We start from the raw sequence: 16,180 nt of genomic DNA, 5'->3' as shown, positions 1-16,180 counted from the left end.
AGACAGCAATGTCTCAGGAAATGTGTCAGAACTAGGGCTCTCCCAACCAAACAACTCTGTAAATGCCAATAAACCGCCACTTTATTTTTGTTCTTCACAGCATGATTGTTTCAAAGGAGTTATTTGTAAGTTTTGCTATTGTTACATAGCTAACGTTAGCATTAACAGCTGTTTACTTATCAGGCTAGAAGAAACATTGCAAGTTCTGCATCAAATTTCATTCCTTCACACACAAAGCGTTGTCTCCAGCAGTGAAAAGCAATCCTTTTTTTTTGTTTCTATTCTATCACATCCTTTCTTCTATTGAATTTACCACGCAAACCAGCTAGGCCCGGTCTTAATGCTTCGAAACCAAATCACCGTAATGTCAAGGCTGCCCTGAAGAAGTAGTGCTCAGAGGGCATACTATAACCTCTTGTATTGTAAATGCAATGATGGCTGAACCTCTTGGCGTACCTGGGAAGTAAACAGCTGTTAATGCTAACTTAGTTATGTAGCAATAGCAAAACTAACAAATAGCTCCTTTAAATTACCACTAGCTTTATCGATGATTACAGAGCAACATGTAATTGTGAATTTTATATTATTTTGATGCAAAAGATGCACTTTTGATATGTCAGGAAATCACACAATACATCACATTTAGTTTTGGAAAACATAGATTATAAAATCATAAATGACAAAAACCATTAAAAGACCCTAATTAAGTAATAGGCCTAAACACAGACCTGTACACAGTTTTTTTTTAACAATGTCAAAAACCAGCAATGCCCCAGCCACCAAATATAGAAGCACTATCGACCCTCCAATAGCTTGATGACATAGCTAACCAGCTTGACACATCACAGGTAGCACAGACACAACTGGCCTGTTGTAGTTAAAACATCATAGGACATTCAGAGATTAACAAAGCTCACATGCTATAACATGTAAGTGACATTAAATAGTGATTCAGTATTTTTTTTTAAAGAGAATATATATATTTTGTAACATTCAAGGTGCTCCAACCAAATAAATGATCAAATAAGTACACTACTGATACGTTTCCCATTTAACCATACAATCCCATGCCATATTTCTGTTATAACAGCCACATTCCAATATACCATCTTGATAAGGTTAGCTTTATATGTGTTCCCCATTTCCTTTATATTTACATGCTCTCCATAATGATTATATTTAGGTGTCAATGTGTTAATGTGCAAAACAATATCTACAGTTTTAAACACCACTGTTGAGGTAAAGGCATTACTTTGGAGAAAGAGCTAGAATATAAGGTTTAAAACTTGTATCCTTACAACTTTTAATATGTTAATCTGCTTTAAAATAGACACAAAAAAGTGTATTGTATCTAGGTGCAATGGCTTTAAAATGCATAAAAATCTCTGGTTCCAGCTGGACTCTGGTTGAAATACGAGTAAAAAGATTTAGATTTTAAGAGCTTGTATGGATGCTTTTTTCATGATATGAAATATATAAGATTTAGCTGTTTATTGATAGTTAACAGGAGACAAATTAATTATATCAAATTGCAACCAAATACCTCTGACACGCTATAAATGATATACACAAGCAAAAAAAAAAAAATATATATATATACATACGCATGTATCAAAATTAAATTAAAAATGAAAATCAGGTATCATAATATTTAATAAAAAATGACACCATCTTAAACATGCTGACTGACATTACTGTGTGTTTTTGGGAAAACTAACAGAACAGATTTTTCTCACTTTCTTTAATTACATTTTTCTTTTTGATATGCATTGTTTGACATGCATTCATGGCACTATAGTACATTGTACAGGCATCATTTAACCAAAATAACATATTCTACTTGTTAGGTGGATACAACAACTACAATTTATAGGGAGACACTAACCAAACCAAACATTCATCAATAAGCTGTTCTCTGTCAGTCATAAATATAAACATCTTATATTTTAATTACGATCATTGTTTAGTATTACTTCCTAAATTAGTCTTTAGTGGGACTCGGCTCTTATCTGCGTGTGATATGGGTCATGGTAAAGGTTATTGTTGTTGTTGTGCTACTGTTGTCTGTGTAGGTCTCTGTTTAGGCAGCCTTTATTTCTATCTCTATAATTATAAATACAGGCTAACATGAACATGACTTATATGATTGTGGGTGCAATGTGAGATTTTCACTTTAAATTGTCTTTGATATGTTTTTGACTCATGTAGTCAACAATAATTCACCTCATTTTATCTTGAACCTCATAGTCCTCCAGTTCCCGCTTTATTTGTATTGTAGGGAAATATTCTGAGAGGAAAGCTCAACACTGTCACTGTTTTTCCTATGCAGTATGTGCAAATGGTAGTACGATGTATTGCAGTTACAAATATTGCAAGTATTGTATGCTCTTAAAGAATGAAGACTAATTGTAACCCTTGCTAGACTGAACTGAAATCTGTGCCTGCTACTGCAACCTCTGTATCAGGTTCACTAACATGTCAAACCTTTGTACAAGGCCAGGCTGGATGATCAAGTACCCAGTATAGGGGTGGATGGTATAACCTATAATGACAACAATACATATATATATATATATATATATATATATATATGTATGTATATATATTTGGCTATGCTGTTTGTTCTGAATTAAATAAATATAAGGTCACATGAAGTGCTCTGAAAGCATCACTACAACTCACCACATTATAACCAATGCAGTTGCCCTTATTTGTGTCACTGAGAGCAAGCATACAACTTTTACACTAAAAAAACACTTTTGATTGTTAACTAAAATGAATGAATAAAAAAAAACAAATAAAAGACACAGGCAAGACCAAGAGATAATTGGATAACATCACCTGCCCTTTGCACAGAAGACTTTCTGACTTATCACAGAAGAAAAAGCACAGGTGTAAATAATAAAATGATTAATGGCTGAACTCCATTTAGCTGCTTCAAGTTCAGGGTCCTGGTATTGTGCATGCTGACTCAATGTCACACCGGCTCTCACATTCATTCATATAATTGTTCATTCTACACTTGGAAATTTAAGAAACTTGAATGAAAATAAATTTTGTGTTACCAAAAACTAATGTTATTGGACTATAAATTTCACTTTTTCAAAATAAGACACAATGTATTGTCACTACTTTTTGTTCCATTGTGGGATTTTTTGGGGGGCACTATATAGTGACTACATTTTACACATACAAAGAAAATGGTGAAGGCTGAATATAGTGCACTATATACTAAATAGGCAGTGATTTCTGACACAGCTAGTGTCACACTTGAATAAAACAGAGCCAGCATTTATGTGATTAGCAGTATCTGTGCTTTTCCTATTGTAACAAGTCATTATGCAGGGCAACTGTTTTTGCTATAAAAACCTCCATGCCTTTAAGGAATGTTTGAAGTTGACACCATTTAGACATGTAGACATAATTTCGCAAAAGCACATGTGGAAGGACACCACACATGCATTATGTCTGCAGCTATGTTAAGACATGGTACCCAGGGAAACATGGCATTAAGGCAATGGATTCACAGTATGTTAAACCAAAACACTTCACCCAAAACAAAATCCCAAAGCTGGACTGCAGCTGTTGTGAGACAGTGGAGCAGACGGCATCCCATCACACAACAGATACACACAACAACAACATCTGCTCTGCAGTGTGATAGGCTTTTAACTTCTATCAGCTATGAAGCTCTGCCTCTACAACCACTTTTAAGTTTAAATAGTCGGTTAATAATGGACTTCAGGCAATAAACAGTCCCAAAGCCCTGGACTGAATTGCTATTAAAGCTTGAGAGCTAAAATTAGAGGTTGTGATGCTGTGGTATTGTTGCCATTCCATATTCAAAATATACCATGGTATATGTTTTAGGTCATACCGCCCAGCCCTAGCCTATAGTGTGCTATGAAAATGCCATCGCTTATCATGAGACCTCTAATGCTTATGCTTGATATTGACTTGTTGCTATGAAAACCTAATATGCAGTTTGTGGTTAAGCTGCAGAAAAGTGTTCCCTGCCTTATTTCATGGAAAAAGACACACAAGATCTCACACAGACATATGGAATTAGGCACGCACACATAGACACATTCAGTACGCACGCTACACACACATACACACGAACCAGCACACTTGTGTGCTACGGCACACACACACATGCAGAGGAGATGGAAGTATCAGTGGACAATGATTCAAGCAGTGTTTACGATAGATCTTCGGGAGGGGGGTACACATCTGAAAGAAAACAGAGAAACTAGTAAAATGCTTGATAGATGCCCCAATAAATAAACCTCTCTAGAGATAAAGCCAACAGGTACAGAGATCTGGGGCATAACATGGGTGCAGAAAAACATGCACCCATACACACACATTTGGTATACATACAGAGAGAAGATTACCATTTTTCTGCTATTCCTAGTGTAGCATGCAACTTGCAAATACACCAATGTCTTGTCCTTTATATTTGACTGGTACTTTGCTAAGCTCTATGATAGACATGGTGTTCATGGAAGTCAACAACAACAGTCAAGACTGGTAGACATGAGCATGTATTTACCAGAGGAGGTGTTGGGGGTGAGAGCTCCACATTCTCCTGGATCAATCACAATACCCAGCTATGGTTGTCTATAAATATACAAGAAGAGATGCCCAACATCATGACAACAGGTTAGCTTTCAGTCAATAGAGAGAAGTTTTGTGGTTTGTAATTCAATTATAGAAGAGAAGGAAGGTGCTTCAGCCATAGTAATGTCTGAGCTGTGTGGTTTTTCTTTTGTGCAAATAATATTGTGGCCAGAAACTGTTGTATATAGCAGGACTTCAGTCAATAAAACTTGCACTATAACACATTTTTTTCTTTAAATTGTTTAATGTAGAAGTAGTATCTATCAGTGGGCCATCACTGACATGTTGTTTGAGTGGCATGTGGCAGATAGGTTTAAATTAAATTAGCAGTGGCATATGTTAGTAAGATTTGTTTGTAATTGCAACACAGTGATGGCATATCATAATCACCAGTGGAATATGGCAGTAAAAATCAGTATATGCTAGTGGTATCTGCCAGAACTAAAAGGACATTTTGCTTATAAATGGCATATGCCACTAGACCAGTAGCTGCATACTAATTGAGTGTACCATTGATAATTTGCTTGTGCCACTGAAACTAAAGTGGCATATCAATTGCTACTTATTGACCCTGGTCCTACTCACGTTTTCTGATTGAGTATTGATTAATTGATTAAAGATGTTATGGTGAGATTTCTTACTTGGTTCCCTCCTCTGCAACACCCTCAGCCTCCAGTTTTCCCTCCTCCTCCATCTTCTCTTCCGAAATCAGCTCCTGTTTCCGGTGTCGACGAAGACATTTCACTACCACCATGGAAAGGATCAGCAGTGCCAATGCTCCGCCCACTGATGCCCCAATCGCAACTGCTATAGTTGAATCCCTTGGAGGGGGAACTGAGGAGAGGAGCGGGTTAAATATTTTTTAGACAAAGGATGGAGACAAGTGCAGTGCTGGCTGAAAGCTCTACTGGGCTGATTAAACAGAGTGGAAAGAAAGAAAGTGCTGCTGAGTTAGCCTGTGTCATATGCGTGAGTGTGTGTATGCGAGTGTGTGCATGAGTTGGAGAGAGAGATGCTGAGGGACTAAGTTCTACCTCTTGTTGGTCATTAATAAGTAAAGAGCTGACTCATCACCACTAGGTCCTTGTGCGTCAGGAAACACACAGAGTATGTTAGAATTATTGTATAGCATTTATCCTTAATGTACGGTGGCCAAGAGAGATCGGTGCACTCCAAAACACAAGCAAATGATGCTAATTTTCACGTCCCTGTTGACAGCTCATACAGTATGTCATATTTAGAGGAAATGTCTTTAATAAGTCCATATTTCGGGTTCAGTTTTTTTCAGTCTTTAAATGTTATGTTATTCATTTTGTCCATTTGTAGCTTCTATCGACTTATACTGCAGCATAAACAGCTAATCTTGCCTAACAATTTGTCTTTTAGCCATATGTTGGTGCAAGTATGGAAATTATTCATGAGCCACAAATATTATAAATGCTTGATTTAGACCCAGAAGATGCTTAATGTAACAGCCAATGAATGTTCTGCTCAAAAGGTCATCACATAAATAAAGTCTGTGAAAGAGGGAATAAAATTAGTGACACAGTGAGTCAAAATTCACCCAATACTAGACATCCAATGCTACATATTTCTCACTAGCACTCTACCTCAAAAATGCATGTCTGGATTTTGGATAAGCGTTGAGTTGCCCAATTAAAACAGTAAGTGTATCTTTAAGGAAAGGGTTAGGATTTATAGACTATTACAGTTTTGTATCTTCAGAAGTTAGGGTTAGTATCTTACGTTCAGTGACAACATTGAGCTGTATGACGCCATGTCCCTGGATGCGGTCTGGGGGGTTTCTCACATAGCAGTTGTAAATTCCCACATCCTCCACCTGAACATCTGATAGGGTGATTGACAGATCATTCTTATCCAGGTTCCCAGCAAACATGACACGCTCTCCAAACCGGTCTGAACGCAGAGGCACCATCCCTTTTTTCTTATAGTATGTCATAAACTATGGAGTGACAAAGAGAGAGAGAGGGGGAGAGAGAGAGAGAGAGAGAGAGAGATAGATAGAGAGAGAGAGAGAGAGAGAGAGAGAGAGAGAGAGAGTTTATAACTGGCTTAGAGATTTAAGATGTAGGTACCCCAAGTTTTAGGGGTTTTTAATTATGCAAAGACTAGTCATTTTACCATCTCCTCTGTATCGTTGAGTGTTTCTTGGTAGGTCCAGTTCATGGAAAATTTGGTAGTATCCATCCTGTAGCAGGAAGTGAATGTGCAGGGGATTTTGACAGTTGTTCCATTCAATGCATTAATGGAATTGGCCACGAGCACATCCATGCTTGAACAACCTATAAATAAAAACAACAACAATGGTAATAAGCAGCAACAACAATAAAATATCTGAGTGGTAAAGACTGAAATAAATTTGACAAAATATTTGCCATGAGTAAGACCATTACTGATGCGTATTTTTACATCAGAAAATGATGGATCTCAACAACAGATTGGTAGATAGTGTTTATTAATGTAATTGATTAAGACATATAAAAAGAAGATAAATCTAAATACTGAAAAGGAAATTCCTTGCACAAGTTTAGGTATGAGGAGATACTCCATGCCAAAAGTAAAATCACTAGTCTCCAGGTAAAGTCAGTGGAAAGTAGAAATTGTCTTTTGAATTAGTCAGTGTGAGTCCAGGGACGTTAGATTTGTGACTGTAGTCAAAGTTGTGTAGAGCAAATGAAGTTCACACCGCCGATGTGGTGTATGGTGTAGTACCTCATTTAGCCTCATCTATAGGTTTCTGATTAAATACCCAAAACTAGAATATTTTAGAGCTTTGTGTTTAACTGCACATACTGCAAAACAACGTTAAAAAAAAGAAGTAAAATGTGCAGTTTCCCAGCAGTTTAAACTTGCCAATACGTACTGTAATGGGGATGTGTTTCTCCATGAAACTGCTGACTGTTCTTCTGCACTCCATCTGGAGAGTGCTGTCTTTTAGGCTGACAGTCATTTGATGTGAATTCTTCAACTCACAGAACAGATTTAAATGTGGCAAGTCCTGCAAGGTGGCTGTAGATCAAGCAACATGCCTGCTGTGTACTGTCTGTTCAAAACATAGCACGCAGAAAGTGGTGTTGTTTGTTTAATCTATTAAAATCTACAGCAAGAGCCTATATTTCATAAATGGATTTGCATATTGCATTTTCCAAGCAATGGCTATGTCAAGAGAAAAAACAGAGACAAGAACAACACCATTTTTGCTGGGAGCTTAAACATCATTTCTGTCTAGTTATGTGATGCTGCTTGAAAATGTGACATCCAACACAGGGATTTCAGTTTTAAAGCTGTTGTTTTTTTTTTTTTTACATTGAAATGTAGCAGGTAGTGATTGAATTGTATTTTTCACCTTGAATAAGGTTATGTTGTAATTATGCCAAATTATGTATGTGGCATGAATTATATAAATTAAGGTTATGTCAAAAATATGTCAAAGCCCATGTATGGAATAATATGGATAATCAGTGTAGTGGTGGCCATGATGCATTGTTTTTCACTGTATCATTGTAAGCAGGTTTAATGGAGCTATTTGTAAGTTTTACTATTGCTACATAGCCAACGTTAGCATTAACAGCTGTTTACAACTGTTTATTTGCAGGAACTTTGGCCATCATTGCATTTAGAAGACAAGAGGTTATAATACGCCCTCTGAGCAGCGCAAAGGGCAGCTTAAACTCTACAGTGACTCAGTATCGGAAAGTGATGAGACAGGCCAACTGGGCCAGAGCTAGCTTGTTAGCATGCTAACTTCAGTAGAAGAAAAACAGTGATAGAAATAGAAGCAAAACCAGAGGGTTTATTTCCCCCACTGGAGACAGCTCTTGTCGGGTAAAGAAATGAAGTTTGTAGCTGAACTTGCAACATTTCTGCTAGACTGGAAAGAAAACAGCTGTTAATGCTAATGTTGGCTAAGCAACAGCAAAAACTTAGAAGAAGAGATCCTTAAACATTCAGACTCAGATGAAATTGATGCCATATTTTCATTGTAGTGTTTTTGTGTATGTGTTGTTTAAATCATCAAAACTGTGTCCTAAAAAACCGTTAAAAATAACAGACTGATGGCAGTCAAATGTAACATTTCAGTTATCATGGATATGATTTTGATGAAACTTTGATGAAACTGGGGCATGATCATTTTTGGCGCTGTGATCTGGCATGAACGAAATTTGGCCCGGAAGCAGTTGAATTAAGTGCAGTTAGTGAGTGTCACTCATGTGTTGTGGGAATGTGATTTTTAAAAGCATGTTTTTATCGATTGAAGGAATATGTTTAACTTATTGTGTGAAGTGTATTCAAAGTAATTACAATCTCTGCAGTTGATTAAGTTGTCAGCATGGCAGGATAGTATATCTGGAACACTGAAAGAGAATCTCATCATCATGATAGGTTTTGTACAATAGTACCTAGAGACTCTGTTAGAAAAGTGCATAGACCCCTCCACTAAGCCACTTTAGGAAATATATTGAGTTTAACATTCCAAAATGAAAGTCAAAAGCATACGCCTTGATATAACTTGAAATGAAATAAAAGTATTGTTTAGTTTCCTCCTCCCCTCTAGCATTATGTCTCGGCATGGGTTTACACTCCCCAGACAGAATCTCTGTCTCTCTCTCTCAGTGTGTGTGTTTGTGTGTGTGTGTGTGTGTGTGTGTGTGTGTGTGTGTGTGTGTGTGTGTGTGTGTGTGTGTGTGTGTGTGTGTGTGTGTGATGGGACTCTGCACCATTCTCTCCTCTGCAGTCGGGTGTTTCTGGCTCCCTTCCCACTGCTGCTGCACCACTCCACAGGCCTGCCTCTCTGCACCACACACACACACACACACACATATACACACACACACACACGCACTTGCTACATCCCCATCCCCACCCACCGTCCATATGTATAATTTACACACACACACACACACACACAAACGCACCAAATTTTCCATGCACAGTTCACCACAGGCAGGTGTCTTGTGATGCAGCGAAGCACCTGTTTCTTGCTCTCTCAATCTCAAATAAACACACACATGCAAATTCATACATGTAATCCCACAAGGTGTGTACTGTCAGCAGTGAGCTAAGCATGCTAGCTGTGCTATGTCAATGTCATCCCTGCATACTGACCTCTCTGTACATATAGCTAACACTGACACTTTCAAGCTGACACCACTGTCCCTGCCACAAACACACACACACTCTATACACATATGTGCCTTTGCTTCTGGAAGTTGTACAGAGATATACGATGTGAAAAACAGTTTGATACAGGCTCCTGCTGACTCAGCAGTCCTGTGGATGGTGAGAAAGAGAGGCAGATGCAGAGACGTAGAGAGAGACAGAGACTTGCTAACAGATGAAATACTGCAGTGAAGCAGCCTCATGCGACTCCTCCCTCTCTCTGCCCCTCCCTCTTTCCTCTCCCATCTTTATCCACCTCTCTTGCTACCTCTCACGCCTCTTTCCTAGTACCTCTTCTGTCTGACCCCTCTACTACCCTCTATATTACAGTTTTTCTGTCTCTCCCCATCTACGCTTTTCAGCACTCCATGCAATTCTCTCTTACGTCCTTCTTTTTTTCTCCATTGTTTGCTTCTCTCACAAGGTCAATGCAGAAAAAAAGGTAAAACGTAGGTAGGTCTGTTACATCATCCTTCCCTGCCCTCCCCATTCCTCTTTTCCTACTCCGCATGACCACATTTTCATTAGGCTTTACATATACATGTAATCCTATCAGTTTTAATTTAAAAGAGCTGGTGTAACAAGGGTAAAGCCTATTTGCCTGCCTCATTGGTACCAGATGGTACTGCAAATCATTATATCTATGAGGTAAAAAAATATAATGTTCCAATTTGTATAAATGTAAAAAAAGGGAGGCAATAAGACCTGAAGACCAATTTGAAGACCAATTTGAAATCACTGACAGCATTCTTTGAAGGTCTCTTCTGAAAGTGATTTAAAGCTGCTTTAGGGCACAAAGGGCTGCAGCCAAGTATTTAGAGGAGGTTCCAAAACAATAATTTACTAGGACTGAATACAAGCCCTAAAAGCACCACCACTTGCATGTTCTGGTGATGAGGATGATTCTTACTGTATTTAAGGTATGATAGGTACAGGTCCTGAGTGGTGTGATGGCATAAATGCTGGTCTTGAGTGGGTTGACAGTTCAGGGTTATCAAATGGGTAACCTCCTGCTTGATAAGTTTGTTTTTTTGTCCTATCTATAGAGTGCTGAGCAACACTAAATGGTAGCTGCTGCTTTTTGCAGTTTCAGACAGAGTCCTAATGTTTTTTGTTTTTGACTCTGACCTTTACCTCCTTCAGAACCTGCCTCTACAGTACAACCCACTCTAACTGGGAGCACTTGTAAATGTCATATGTGTCCCCAGAATCGTTAGCTTAATGATGATTGCACCACAAGGAGTTAGGCCATAACACCAGATGTGGTCTCAGATTGCTTGTTGAATTTTTTTAAGTGCCAGGCTGCAGTCAGGGGGACAGAGTCTGATGAAGAAGAGCTGGACGTTTGGTTTTCTATGCCACAGGTAAAAAAATGAATTGTGTTGGAGGTTTGTTAGTTTAGAGAGGGATGACGCATTGTTTGTAACTCACTTCGCTTCAACTTCACCGCTGTGGTGCCAAGTATAACAGTTGACAAATTCCAATTGTCCATTTGGTATTTTGGCAGCTCTCCACAAATTTGAATGCAAATGGGAGGAAAGAGAGCAAGAAGTATTGCTCAAGCAGCACAGAGCATTGTTTTTGCTTTTGCCTCTTAACACCAGAAGAAGACTGGTGCAAACGTGAATCATTAGTTTTATATTTGCAGCTTTACCGCACAAATCTATTTTTTGTGGCTGATATGTTGACCGCTGTATGCTGTCTTTTAAATTCTTGCAGTTTTGGAATTGTTTAGTTGTGATTCAGTTGTGTTCTGTTGGGCTCAGCTCTACTGCCCCCTGCTTTGGAGAAAGTAGCACTGCATTCTGCACACTGCACCACGCTACCCTCAGGTGCCAGAAGCGGGGGCAGTCAGAAATCAATACAGCTCCCTACAAAAAATATAACATCTGTCAGGGATTCATGGAGGAGTTGCAGGAATCCTGTGGGATGGAAAAGCTTTTCTCTGATTATGTCATGACTAGACTGGGATAGGGATAAAGTTATAAACACAAACAGTACTGTGTGAGCCTGCAGAATCTTTGTTTGTTATCGATATGTCACTGCAATATTAGTGTTGAGTGAACACCGCTACATGTGGGAGACAGGGATGCATTATCCAGCATACTGACCTTATTTCACCATGGTGTGTTACAGGCATAATAACTGCACCAACCCGTACTCCTTTTAAAATCTCATTTATGATCAATACTGAAAATACCAAACAAGGAAAGTATTGACCAGACTGAGTTAGAGTTGAAAGGAACTTTGCGTTCCCTGTCCTCCTCTCCCCTCCAGTCTTTCACTCTTATGCATTATCGACAGTTGGTCTACTTATAGCAGAGTCACAAAGTCTGGCTGCTTCAACATACAGTACATTTTAAACCTTCAAAAAGCACTTACAGCGTTTGAGTTGAATCTACATCTGGAATCAGACGTACACAGATGGACATAAAGGTACACTAAGGCCTCTAGTTTTGATGGTGGTAGTGTTAAACATTATCAGCAGAGTAAACTCAATGTCAATGTACATCAGTTAAGTTTCAATTCATTGTTCACCAAATTTCACTTCAATTTATATCTCCTGAATGGGAATCTGAAGAGAAAACCTGGTTCCATTGACATCTAAAAAACAAGGAAACATCAGCAGCTTTCCTTTTTTGCTCATTTTCTCTCATAAGTGATTTGTTTCGCAAATTCAGTTTTTAACACATTAGAAAAATTACTGAAGTTTATAATTCTGTACTAGAGAGGTGAATATACTATAATATAGTGGGACTGCAGGGGGAAAAAAGTGAAATAGTGATAGTTCAATACAGGAATGCAGGTGAAAAGGGTAAAAGAAAATTTAATTTAAAAGGTTTATTGTTAGATAATATATACCTTTATATATACCCATATAAACCTTTTTACATTTGGAATTGGCGTTAAATTAAATGTAACTTACTTCTTTTTTACAACCAAGGATTTGCTACATTGTTTTAAACTATATGTCTCACAATGCTAGTTGCTCAATTGTTGAGGAGGGTATCTTAAGAGTGTTACTCTTATTAAAGGAGTATTAAATCATAGGCTAGGATTAATGTTTTCAAGATAAAACTACACTTCTTCTGAATGGCATGTTGACACCTATAGAAGTGTACTTCTATGGAGAAAAGGCACTGCTGGGATTCGAACCCAGGATCTCCTGTTTACTAGACAGGCGCTTTAACCAACTAAGCCACAGCGCCGGTGGTTGGCTCCCACTTCACAGATATATCTGCCTGCTGGCTAGAGTCCAAAGTCAACTGTTTGGAGCAGTAGAAAACACAAATGTAGTTGTCACATTAAAGTTTTGACTGAACTGTGGTAATGCAGTGCTTCTGTACGCACATGCAAAGTTTGCACTTTGGCTTGTTTGAAGTCCATGCCAGTGCATTTAGCACTGGGCTTACATGCCCTCTCTTCTAAGTGTGCTGCTGCCCTCTAGTGTCTCTCTGTGATAACTGCAACAGTGTGGTTGCTAAGGAAAGTTATAATACTAATGGGCAGAAGGAATATAACCGCACAGTCGATTGGAATACTACCCTGCCACACTTTGCTACAGTTAGTGCTCTTCTGATAGACAACCCACAACAACAGAAAAAATGTAACCATAATTACTATCAAACTGCATAACTGAGTGACTGAGTGCTTTCTCCTCTGATTTAAATGCCCAGAAAGGAGTGTTAGTGTGTGTGGGTTTATTGGAAATGAGTCTATAAAATGCTGCCTTGTGAGTGGCAAAAACTTTTCTCCTTGCTCCCACGTGTGCAGTGCTACTTTTACTGACCTTAGTTAGTTGACCTTAGAGCTCAGGGTCTGGATCCACATCTTTTGTCCAGACATGATGCATAGGGGCATATAACAGTCTAAACTTTTAATACATATGAATATATATACATTTAAAATTAAAGAAAGTTACGGTCGACTAATGGGTCCAGATATTTGAGAATGTAACAAGATTTTGTTTTTGATACTTCAAAGTGATGATGCCTATGAAAGATGTATTTTTTTTAAATGTATTTTATGTAATATTTTTTAATTTGGATAATTAAGCAGCTAACAAATACGAATTGAAGAGGAATGTAGTAATCTTTAATTTTTAATTTAGCAAAGGCTACATTGTGTTGAAAAGAGAAAGAAAGGGGCAACCATCTTCACAGCAACAGTAAACTTTTGGGTATCTATTTTCAGTTGGCATAGGTGAAGAAGCCAAGGGTGCTGACACCATCTAAAAATACACTTGTGTGAGCACTCCTATATAATTACCCAACCAATGAACTGCAACATTCAATGAGACAAGAAGACAAAAGGACCATTTGGAGACAAATTTCAACTCTATTTCCCCAACTCCATTAGCTTGTGTGGTATCAAGCTGGGCCAAGTATTTCCTCACAGTCTCATTCAACCCAAAATTCAGTAAGCTATGGCTTTGAAAGGACAATGAAACTGGATGAAAATTCAATCTTCCAAAATATGCCTGATATTTTTTCTCCTTTATTTTTACATGCTTGAAAATGTAGTCTTCAATGATCGCCTTGTGGTGTAAATTACATAATAACTGTAAATAAAAATTCAGATGCTAAAACCATCAAAGATAATGAAATGATCCCACTCCTCTGCCCCTGCCATACCTTTCACTCCCTAACTACTAACCCTCTGGTTCAACCACTGAATGATCTCTCTCCCAGCATGATGACTCTAGCCAACATTATCTTTCCTGCTCGGGTTGATAATCTCACCTTGGCTGGGATATGACGCCCAGTGAAGAGGGACAAAACCCCACAATAAAATCGTTAAGTTTAATTCGACGACTTACCTTCATTAAACTCAGTTTCCTAAACTAGTGTGCTACTATTATTTCGTCAGTAAGTTGGCATCAGGCGGTGGTGTCGGTCTCTGCACAAGAAATGATCACTTACTAATTTCCCTTATCAAAATACCAGGAAGATTTCATTCTTGTTGAGTTTTATGAGTTTTTTTGTTGCACATACATGTTACAGTTTTGAAATTGACAGGAAGTGGCTTTACTGTAGCATTTAATTATTTATTATTCAATTATGCACACTGCTGGTTGGCCTTTGTTTGTAAATCGGCTGGAGAGCACTGGTTTTATGGTAAGGCCCATCTGAAATTGTGCAATGATGCTGTGGGTTTGATCAGATGTGGGTCACACTGTGGAAGCGTGTTTTGATCTGTGAATTAGCATGAACCAGTGTGGGCTGGATATCAACCTGTTCACATCTGCTCTCTGTTTCATGCGTTCATGTAGAAATCCATAGACCTATTACAGGTGACCACATATGCAGGTTTATAAGCCTGCTACTGAATACATGGCCTATAAATATCTGCAGCACATTGTTAGCACCTTATTACGGGCCTATTTCTATCCATCTCTCACAACACGGAGTCACAGAGCCCCAGAGTGCACTATGGTTCTGTGTGCAGCCGAAGCCAATATTTATTTTTATGTAGTGCATCATAACGCTGTTTAAAGGTTGTGATACAACAGGGCGCTCATTTAGCTGTCAACACAAGCTAAACAGAGACATATGAGGAAAATAAGACCTTACAGAACTAACACAACTGATCACAAATCAGTTTTGCTAAAAGTCTTAAAAGACGGCCACAACAGTCTTGTTTTAATGGACGGTCTGATCAAATTGGCTAAATGCGGGAACAGCCTACTAACAATTAACCGAAATCATCTCACATTACACCCATTACCGCCTCCTCTCTCTTCCTCTCTGTCACACACACACGCACACACACACACACACACACACACACACATATATATATATATATATATCGAGTCTCATAAATGACAGGAGAATGCCTAAGAGTGGAGCAGTGTGCGAGGGCTATCATCCAATCGAGCTGTTGATCCGCGAATCAATGTAACAGAGCATCATCGCTTCGATGACTGTTTTTGTTTCTTACCGGAGAGCGAGAGCAGCAGCAGCATCGCGCTCAGCAGCTGAACGCCACAGCTCCTCTCCTGCGCGGGGGAAGACATTTTCTCTCCTTCTTGTTTTTTTCTTGTTATCTCTAGAAAAAATATATATACATATATATAGAAAAAGAGAAGCAGGTCTGCTCTTAGTGTATGCGTTAAAATGCTAATAAAACCCTGTATTTTTGTTTTAGAGGCAGGACATGGCTGGCAGTGTCTTTAGCCTTATGGCGGTTGATCTTGTGGTTGTCGGTTTTGTTTGCGATTGAGAAGGGAGGGCAGGGGGGATCACTCCAATAAGAGGGAGGCTGTCTCCCTCACAGATAAGGTGTAAACTAATGACTTATAGGGATAGTAGATGAGTATACTAAAGTATACTAAAGAGCAATGAATAAGATAAAAACAGGAATAGATAAAATG

At 38.5% G+C, this 16,180-nt stretch overlaps 1 protein-coding gene and 1 non-coding gene across 3 annotated transcripts; both read right to left on the bottom strand.

Annotated features, from left to right (window-relative positions):
* Positions 1-454: 454 nt before the first annotated feature.
* On the bottom strand, positions 455-15,973 carry scn2b (sodium voltage-gated channel beta subunit 2). 2 transcript variants are annotated; one of them, XM_022767992.1, is made up of 6 exons: positions 15,748-15,973; positions 6,766-6,926; positions 6,370-6,586; positions 5,265-5,457; positions 4,556-4,623; positions 455-4,233 (listed from the first exon to the last, which is right to left on the bottom strand). In XM_022767992.1, exons 1-5 carry the CDS (start codon positions 15,821-15,823, stop codon positions 4,614-4,616), a joined length of 657 nt encoding a protein of 218 aa, XP_022623713.1. In that variant the 5' UTR covers positions 15,824-15,973; the 3' UTR covers positions 455-4,233; positions 4,556-4,613. The 2 variants fall into 2 exon arrangements, with proteins under 2 accessions (XP_022623713.1, XP_022623714.1); XM_022767993.1 differs by lacking the exons at positions 455-4,233; positions 4,556-4,623 and having other exon boundaries at positions 5,261-5,457.
* Positions 12,940-13,013, bottom strand: trnat-agu. Its single transcript has one exon. It is a non-coding gene; the product is annotated as a tRNA-Thr (tRNA).
* Positions 15,974-16,180: the final 207 nt, after the last annotated feature.

Source organism: Seriola dumerili, unplaced genomic scaffold (genome assembly GCF_002260705.1).
Source record: "Seriola dumerili isolate Sdu_G_001 unplaced genomic scaffold, Sdu_1.0 BDQW01001344.1, whole genome shotgun sequence".
Classification (NCBI taxonomy): Eukaryota; Metazoa; Chordata; class Actinopteri; order Carangiformes; family Carangidae; genus Seriola; species Seriola dumerili.
Note: the sequence above shows the minus strand (reverse complement) of the source record. Positions and strands in the feature narration are given on the sequence as shown.